We start from the raw sequence: 10433 nt of genomic DNA on the forward strand, positions 1-10433 counted from the left end.
TGTTGGTTTATTAAATGAATATATTTTTTACTAAAGCTTCTATTGAATATATGTCTAAATATATTAGTAATCTGACACTCTTTAAATTCCTTGTCACCATTCAAAACAATAGCTAGCTCCCTCCCAACATGTTGTGTAAATTGCGCTAGCTTTCTCCGCCTCTCCCTAAAATGATCCGTTTTAATTTACAATAAACATTTTACACATGAGTTGAATGTACAAATGTGTTTTGAACTAGAAACTAACCTTGAAATTCTATCATCAAAGGCTGTACCTACTTTCCGTTAATTTCTATTGATGGAATGTTTATTAACCGCAAATACATATCGTTGTTGGTTGGTTGCTTACAATCTTATTTTATTATCACCACAAATTAATACTCTATCGTTTAGAATAATAATATTTTCAAAATGTAACACAGAGAGAGATTTTGTTTATTTTTGTGGACATCATAATCACATATTGAGATTAGAATAACAAAGGCAAACATTATACTTTGACCTGTGTTTCTGATGTAAAATTCCAAAAACAAAACAAATACAATACGGTCTGAGATGGTGGGGAAAATATTATAGTCACGTGTGAAAGAAATGTGTGGAATATTATTATGGAAAAATTAAATATGTATCTGCATATTTTTTATAGATATATTTTTAAAGGAGATGAATTATAATTATATGGAGGTTATGATAATATTTTCAAGATATGGATATGACTATAAAAAGCATTTCTTTTTATATTAATAACCATTTAGATCTGTATAAAGAATGCCATTTAATATATGCGCAGATGTTGAAGTATTGTCATATAGTTTATTATTGCACATTTATTTGACACGAATAAAAAATAACAATTAAATAATGATTTATTATAAAACACGATACACGGTAGAAATTATAACTTTTTGCCGGTATGTAATGGACAATGTAATTGACAATTTAGATCTACTGGATTTAATAATGTACAATGTAAACGTACTATTACTATTGAAGTAAAGACAAAATCCATGAAGCAATAATACGGTGATGTATCAAAACAAAAACCTTTGTTTTTCCCTCGGCCATCTGTCAAATTTGTGTTTGGCAACACTGCACATCGAATTCAAGTAGAAATTACCAAAGTCATATTTACTCACTCTCCCACACTTCTATAAAAGTGCTAAAAAGGTTAAAACTTTTTTAAGTTTGTAAACATATATATAAAAAAAGTATACATTTGAAAAAGTGATAATTAATCCATGATCAAAATATTTTTCAAGTGTAAATTTGTATGTATATGACGTCAAAAAGTGAATGACTAAGCTCATGATTAGGGGATTATATGCATATAAATACAACCCTCTTTTACACACTTGTAACTATAATAAATTGTGTAAATATCAGCTGACTGTTATTAGTATTATCCCCAAATTAGTATGGACAATTGGATTTATTTATATTCATCATAAATTTGGGAATATATTTTATATACAGCATTTATATATATGCTTTTGATTTTGACTTTAAAATGGTAAGAGCACGTTTGGCGTATACGCCACATTAATCATGTTCCCAAATCCAGTGGATTATATTTGACATATACGCTATGGAATTGACTTTTGAGATCGAGTGGATTTCGTAAATCTACTATAAAACGGCATTTACATTATAACTTTTTACCAGGTTAACCTACATTTTGATTATTTATTTGACATATATACAATCCAATTGACAATTTAAACCGACTGGGTTAACGAAATCCGGTATAATGTAAACGTGCTGTAATCCCTAAATGTATTATTTCCATGGTATAATTATTACAATATAGGGGGTATTTACCAACTGATTAAATTTTTTCTCAAAGTACATATTTTGTTATATATTCCTTGAATTGAAAACTATTTTTAATTGCGTTCGTCTGCAGAAAATGATATTTCCCACTGGATTTTGAAAAGAAATCATAACCTTTCATCATATTTGACAGATGAAGCCTACGTAGTTATTCACCTCAAGTTGACATACCTTGTATTATTATATCACGATTATATCTCAAATGCATGTGATATTGTTTACTCCACCTCAAATCGAAATCTAAAAAATTTATAAAAAAAATTTTTGAAGTATAAACATAAAATATTCATAATAAATCTTGTTAAATGGTGTATTTTTCATAGGCATATTAATAAAGGTATCACTCATGAAAATAAAACACAACAATTGTACTGATAAAAATTAAGACGCAATACTTAACGTTAACGTTATAGAAATATATGTATGTATGTATGTTTATATGTAATATGTATATTATCTTATACAGGAATCATAAACATTCATAGGTTCAGTACATCTCATATAGTATATACTTGTTATACTATATATATTAATTAATTTACTTTCTTTTCATTTACAGAATTCCAGCGAGTGCATGTGTGAAAAGGTTAGGATTTTGTAAAAACAAAACGAAAGGATAATCCAAGTTAAAAAAGTGTTAACATTCATTAACTTTAAAAGTTATATTTAAAATAATCTAAACCAAAAAATAACCAAGGCAAAATTATATTATTAACTGAGATTGTTGAGAATTGATTTGTTTTTGGCATAACAATAACAAAAAAGAAAAAGTACGTTTGTTCTAATAACATTTAACTACGCATTAATATAACAAAAAAGGGAAAAATAAAAACAACAACAACAATTCTAATATAAAAAAAAACATAATCTAAGACTAGTACATTTCTTCAACACCACCCCGCTCTAGTCTCTAACTTATTGTAAAACCCAAACACAGTGGTGGTAGCAACGTGATCACTCACGTACCACACCACCTCCTCCTCCACATCGCAGAGGCAAAAGGGTGCACGTCAGTGCTCTCATTGCCTGTTGTAAACAAACCGAAAACCAACAACAACAAAAACATGATAAGAAAATTTCTAGTATTTTGATTCAAACGAAAAAAGAGTGCAAAATAATTCCATTTCAACACAGACAGAGAAAAAATCTCAATAACAAAAAAATAAATAACCCGATCAACAAAAGATTGAGCGAATTCTGCCTATATATATGCATAAGCATCATATGGTCATTGTATACGAATTAGACCCGCAGTCTTAGTTTGGCTCTCGTTGGTACAGCACCACACAAGTTCACCACTGGTAGCGCTCTAATAGAAAGTGTTATTGGTATTGTTATTAGTGACCAAAGAATTGTGTTTCGGTGCAGGCAGCACTTTGATCGTCAACGATCGCAAACAAAACAACAACAACAGTAGCAGCAATAAAAACTACATCATTTGGAAACAAATTTGTGCAAGACACAAGTGTTTGAAGCGGAAAAGAATAATTTCGATGTCGATAAATTCACCAATACAACGGTTAACGGACCTGATATAAGCAGGCAAAACAAAACAGAAAATAGAAAATCAAATTTTTACGCACGTCCTAGTCGTGCTGATTGAAAAAAACGCATTATTCCAAGGAATACAACAACAAATACAATTTCATAATCGTTGCTAGAGACCAACATTGTGTATCACTATTTGGAAAATAAATTAAAGTTCAAAGCTTAGCAATTGGAAAACACGACGATAATTGGATATTGGGGCTTTTGCCATTGTATGGGTAAGTAATGTGCCTCAATGTACATTTATATACATACATATATACGATCTTATATACACATAACATTCATTCTTTGTCTTTATTTAATATAATAAAAAACACGTAGCAATTCATTCACTTGCTCTTGGTTTTTTTTTTTTTTTTTTTGAAAACACACAATGTAAAATGACGTCACAACAATTTTCATTGGGGACCATGCACCGATCTTATACCTCAGCATTTCTATTTCTGTTGCTGCTATGGCCGATTAGCAACAATTCAGACTGATTATATAAACAACAAACCCAGTTATATTTATAATTATCTTTAACAATGGCAGTAGTAGTAATCTTATCAACAATTCTATCGTATTTGTGTCGAAGTCAAATAGTTAACAGCCATCATGATATACAATTACTGTTTCCGTTTTAAAAGTTTCCATTAATTATCTCCCACTCTCTCTCTCTCTCGCTGTCAGAGAGATCAGGTAATGTTGCCACATGCACGTCAAAATCGTGTCTTATAAGGGGGGTTTAGATCATGGGATTCATTTGTTGGCATTGTCATTCTTTCAACAACAATTGTCCTAGTTTATGAGTTTGACTTACTCATAGCCAATATTTCAAATAACAGCATTTTCTATAGAAACAAGTGAATTAATTCTTCTAGTACGTGACCCTCCCGCCTTTACGTGTCAAACTCGTAAATTTTTCTGTAATTTAATCCGGATTTAAACAAAGACAGGTAGCAAATCCTAAATTCAGGTAGATATGGATAAATAACATACCAGCTAATGGCTAAAGACAGGTTTAGTTTCGTCCAGACACTGAAAGTGTAAAGATACAGTTGCCACGACAATATTTGCTGCCAATTTTCAATGTTAAAAACTTTAAAAATTGGCATAAACATTACACGGAAATTGTTTAGAATACATTCACACAACATCCCACACGGTATAGAATTGACGACAATTTATTAACATTTTAAATTTATTTTTTTCATCTCCTTACCCACACAGAGCATTTTAAACAACCATCGAGTTTTGGAGACGAGCCGGACCTCGTGAAAAAAACACAGGGCCGGAATAGTCTGCATTTCAATAGCAGCAGTACTGCAGCTCCGCAGCAAACAACTTCAATTTCATCAATCAACGCATTAACAAGCAAAATTAATCTAGACACTACATCCAATGACTTCGAACGCGGCTATGTGCCAACGGTCGGCCGTTGGGGTGCCGAATGGCCTAGTTGACTCGCCGAAGCCCTGGTTCGACATGCCGGCTCCACCGCCGGCAACCTCGGGTTATCGGCGGGATCGATGCGGACTGGATTGACTACAGCCATCGATTCTGATCAAGATATACCCAAATGCAACGGAACTACTGCATCATCACTGTGCAGTACCGGTCTTACACAAAGCTCAAATGGCTCAACCGATGATGAAGATGACTACGACAATGAAAGCATTGGAAATGAATCGCCATGCAATTTGACATCAAATCTGTCGTCGGAACGATGCCTTAGCATCAATAAGCTGTTGGAGGAGCAGCACTTCAAATGGTGGACACATGGCGACAAGGAAACTTCGAGCAAACCACCACCTCTGTCCTCCGCAGCTGATGACGGGCCGCCTAAGTTATGGGAGGGACGTAATGGTTACAATATATCAGCGTATAACCAAATCAATGGTATTTGGCCTTTGGGCCATCCATTGCCTCTGCCCGATTGGGCTGCTGACGACGAAGCTAACAAAGGTGTTCTTCATTTCGACTCCGTTTGGCAATATGAAGATCTGAGTGCTATAATCGAAACGAAGCTGCAGCGTATGTTAGAGGAGACCCACTACGATACTGTTCATCTATTCGTCGATTTCTATGAAGCCTTCAAACGTACTCGACGCTCGGATTTGAAGTCATTCTACCAATTCTATGATATACCGATAAATCGTCGCGATCACATGTGTGTTTCGCTGGCCATGGAAATAATGGCACGCATTGTGGAACTGTTTCCGATATTGGAGCATTATCTGTACATTGTTTCGTGTGAAGAACAAGTCATTTCACTGCGCGAATATATTGAGACGGCTGAAGATGTGGGTGGGCTTAATTCGCCCCATGCAAATGTCGAAAAGGAACATGCCATGATCGCCATGAAAATAAATATTGCTGGTCGTGATGGAGTTTTGATTTTGGATCCAGGATATCATGTTGGTCGTTGTGTGACTGTTATGCATGATCAAAACTATCCCCATACAGGTAAGAAGTCGAAAGAAAATATCCCTATATAGGAAAGAAAATATCCCTAATAAATGTCCTATTTATCTCAGGATGGTTTACACAGTCCAAGGAAGCTCATTTACAGCGAGATTATTGTTACAACTACAGCAAGTACAATCCCAAGTACGTTGAATGGAAGGAAAGAGAAATAAGAGGAGATGAAAGCCACTACAAATCGTCATTGGTTTATGTTGATCAGCCGTATGTAACAGCCATTGATGTCACGGTACGACGTAATTTGGTCTACAACTTCAGATCATTGTTATCGCGTGATGCCAAAGGTCGAGTTTATGCAGGCATATATTTGCCAATTGTCGGTAATACCAATGAAGCCCACTTTACAATGTTCTATGAGGGCCTCAACTCTGAACAACGCGTCAAAGTCAAGTTTATGTTTAGTGTATTTAAGCAGCCCAACAAGGTATGATTAATTAGATTAGTTTTGTGAGAATATATAGACAATATTAATGATATTTAAAATTCTCATTTTATGATTGCAGATTCCTGAAAATGTTCAGCAGCACTTGGAAAAATTAGCACCTCAATTAAACATGTCCATAAAGGAACTTACAAAGTTATTAATATCGTTGGCCGAAGCTGTAATGGATCAAGGTTTTATTCAACAAGTATTGGCCATTAACGAAGACATTGGTAATATGTCAGCCGAGAATTGACAATCACTGGATGAGGGGAAACCAAAGGTGTCCCAACCAACTACAAATTCGGAAGTGGTTGAAAAAAATAACGAAGAAACCTAATTTATGGACATGGAGATGTAACAACCAACAAATGGAACACTTTGTAGTTTATATGCTTATCAATTTAATTTTGTTTATCATACGTTGATATATATCTTCTGACATAAAAACAACAATGTATGATACAACACTTGTTAAGTACGAGTAGTAATTTTCTCTTAATCTTTAATCTGTACTACCCCAACACCAATGTAGTCAAAGGCAACAACTAATTTGCTTATTTGAAAACAAAATCACACTCATTTTTTTCTTCTAAATAAAAATATATGTTATATATGAAATACCTTTTTAAATTATAATTTATCTACAAAATTTTTTTCCAAATATACTTTCTTTTTATTTTCTTAACTTACAAAAAAGGCAAAATATATATGAAATAAATATTAAAGAATTGAACTTACTATACCGATTGTAGTACAGTGAAATATAAAATAAATTCTCAGTTTAACTTATTAAAGAGTTTTGTAAACATGATACAACTCTATCTCTCTCTCTCTCTTTCAGCTATGATTACGTTCATATTCAATTCCGTAGTAAATAAAACTGAACATTTAAAGACCAAGTAATAACAAAAAAATAAATAAATTTAATTTTATTTTTGTGGGTAGTGGGTGGCAAAAGATATCGGTTAATTTTTTACTAATATTCGAAATCAAGTACGAACTTAACTGAACTGGCTCTTGTAAACTGTTTTGTTTAGGCTACGTTTAGACTGCTAAATCCACTCGATCTCAAACGTGAATTCCATTGCGTATACGTCACATTATCCAATTCACAAATCCAGTGGTTTATATTTGACGTATACGCTATAGTGAATTTCGTAAATCTAAACGTACATTTACACTATGATAAAGTCAAGAAATAATCCTTAAGTGTTTTATACACTATCGGTTTTGAATGAAAGTTTTTTTTTTTAATTGCTTGTTTGACGGCATGACGTAAAGGGTGAAGCACATACGAAGATTTCAGGCATGATTTGTTAAATTTACATTGTTTAAGAAAAAACAGAACAACTTTCAAATTCAATTCTGACTCTGGCATTCCTATATAAATTCACATTTAATACAATGCACCTTAAAGAAGCATGCCTGAAAATTTCATATGTTTTTCTCCCTAAACACAAAATTTTTGATCTTGTTAAGTGATGATGGATAAAACTGCTTGTACATTAGAACTTTTTACCGGTTTAACCCTTTATGAGAATTTATTTGACATTTATGCAAAGTAATTGACAATTGAAACCCACTGGGTTAACTAAATCCGGTTAAATGTAAACGTACTTTAAAACTCTAATTAGGTGACAATGTAGATTAAGTGTTCATCCATGGTATTATTATTAAAGGTATGATATAGCTTTCAACTGTTTACTATTTGGTATCAAATCAAAATACAAATATTGTAAAATTATTAAAAAAATGAAAACATAATGGAAATGAAACCCAGTTATTGCATCGTTGAGAATAAATTACTCCATTATGAATGAAACAAATATTTAATGACATTCCCGTTTTAGTCGTGTGTTGAAATATGTCAAATAAACACAACCTAACAGAATTTACTACGTGTTATAAAATAAATCATAATTCAATCTCATTTAATTTGTCTTTGCTTTACTATTAAAAACCTACAGGAAACAACATAATTTATTTAGTTAATCCAGTGAGTTTTAATCAATTCCGTTGCATATTTGCCAATTTAACCCTTATAAAGTAGGTAGATATAAATATAAACCTATTGAAAATTATATATAATAATGTATATATTTATATTTATGTATACTGGTTGTTTATAATAACGTCTAATTTTTATTCAGTTTTATAATTTCATCAATTTCCAAATGATTTCCTCTATCACAGGAAACGCATTTATATTAGGTTGGCTGTCAAAAACCACTTGCACTACGTATCTGTACCCATCTGTCACAAATGTCAACAATACGTGGCAACTGACAACGAATGAGTATAACGAAAACGAGAATTGACATTTCATACGTCTGCAGTCTGTGTGTGCATTTGTAAAGTGACTTCAGTGGCGTTTTGCTCGTGTTTTCCCTAATTTATTTTGCTTTAGAATAAAGGAAAGAAGAAAAAATAATGGTACGATTGTGTTTTTGTTTAGAAAATAGTGGTGAACAATTTAATAATAACTTAAAATTAAAATGTGTTTTAGCCTGCTCCAGCTAGTTCAACCTCAGTGGGAAGTGGAACCCGCTCTCCCAGCAAATTGTCATCTCCTGCACCACGTAGCGGCGGTGCTGGTGGAAGCAACTTGAAACAACGTAAAACCACAAGCAGCAGCACAACTGCTCCCAGAAGCCGTGCAGCTGGTGGCGCTGGAACCGGAGGAATGTGGCGTTTTTATACCGATGATTCTCCCGGTATCAAAGTGTAAGCTATAACAAACATGTTCCTGCAGCAAAGAATATGTGAAACTTATCAACCTGTTATGTACTACTTTTTTAGTGGCCCAGTTCCAGTTTTGGTAATGTCCCTGCTATTCATTGCCTCCGTATTCATGTTGCACATCTGGGGCAAATACAACCGTTCTTAAACTATATCGTTTTAAGTGATATCAGCTTCCCAATACGACATAATATTCATTCATAATATTGTCGACGTCATCATTTGGTAAATTGCCCCGCTGCTGCTGCTTTCTACTTTCATTTTGTGTCGTGTCGCTTATGTTAGACGAAACAAAGCGCGTTGGTAATTCTTAGTTATTTCATAAGTTATTCATCCAATTTATTATTATAATTATATAAAAATCGTAAAGAATTTTTTTATCTGTATATTTAAATGCAGTTTATGAAAAAAATGTCATTCCACAATTTTCAGTGGTGTTAAAATAAAACCCTCCTCCTTTTTTATAGAAATCAAAATAGTGTTTATTGTGATTTTTGCTGCTTGCAGGTGAGTTGGTATTGGAGTGAAATCTAACGCTAACACAGATTTGTTTTGGAATGCAAAGACAAATAAGAACCATGTTTGGCTTCTAAGATATGACACATAAGCAACATAAATACCATTAGACAATTTGATATTTCATACATTGTATTGTTGATGCTTCAGCATAATGCAAAATAATTACAAATCACCACTACATACTGGAAGAGAAATTTAATTGCTTTCAAAACAATTCAACATACTACAGTTTGTAAAAATTTATTAAATGTTAATAGCTGGTGCAAAATAAACCAAAATGGAGGCTTTCAAAAAATCGAATGTACATTAAAAGTTAAACACTATCAAGTAATTAATTCCCGCCTAATAAATGAACTTAGATTGATGAAATTTTTCGCAGGGATAGTTGACAATATTAAGGATTTTTGAAATGTTCTAATATGTTTACTATATCCCTCATGTCCAGATTAATTGAGGTCGTACTATGCTTTCCCCCCCAATTCTTGCCTTTCGAGCCTATCACGTTTCTTGTAAATTTCAAGTGAACATTTCAAAATCTCTGGCATATATATAACCGATTTCTGGAGTAAGCGACATGTGACGTCGAGAACGTTTCTTCTGAGAGTGATTTTAAGACTGGTTGGCACCATTGATCAAAAAATATTAATCCAATCGGTTCCAAATGTTAACATGCTATTTCGTAAGTATTACTACGATAAATCCAATCGGTGAATATCTTCCTTTCCTACTTAGTCTGTGACTGATCTTCCAGAAAGAGTTTCATAGGGCCGCCAGTTTTTTATAAAGCTATTTGATACCTTAGCCATACATACACTCATTCTAATGCCTTACCGAAATTATACAGAAACAAAATTATTTCATTTTCATATCCTTTAAGAATTCAAATACATGCAATTTAAGAATTC

General features: G+C 32.9%; 2 protein-coding genes across 2 annotated transcripts; both read left to right on the plus strand.

The window, feature by feature from the left end:
- The first annotated feature begins 3456 nt into the window (after positions 1-3456).
- Positions 3457-6526, plus strand: LOC133337416 (uncharacterized). Its single transcript, XM_061545642.1, has 5 exons — positions 3457-3595; positions 4593-5144; positions 5190-5828; positions 5900-6270; positions 6350-6526. The coding sequence occupies exons 2-5, from the start codon at positions 4892-4894 to the stop codon at positions 6521-6523; spliced, it is 1437 nt and encodes a 478-aa protein (XP_061401626.1). The 5' UTR covers positions 3457-3595; positions 4593-4891; the 3' UTR covers positions 6524-6526.
- A 1405-nt stretch (positions 6527-7931) lies between these two features.
- On the plus strand, positions 7932-9457 carry LOC133337389 (protein transport protein Sec61 subunit beta). Its single transcript, XM_061545616.1, has 3 exons — positions 7932-7949; positions 8777-8994; positions 9070-9457. The coding sequence occupies exons 1-3, from the start codon at positions 7932-7934 to the stop codon at positions 9155-9157; spliced, it is 324 nt and encodes a 107-aa protein (XP_061401600.1). The 3' UTR covers positions 9158-9457.
- Positions 9458-10433: the final 976 nt, after the last annotated feature.

Source organism: Musca vetustissima, unplaced genomic scaffold (assembly GCF_032173495.1).
Source record: "Musca vetustissima isolate MV318-11 ecotype Yass unplaced genomic scaffold, APGP_CSIRO_Mvet_v1 utg49456, whole genome shotgun sequence".
NCBI lineage: Eukaryota > Metazoa > Arthropoda > Insecta > Diptera > Muscidae > Musca > Musca vetustissima.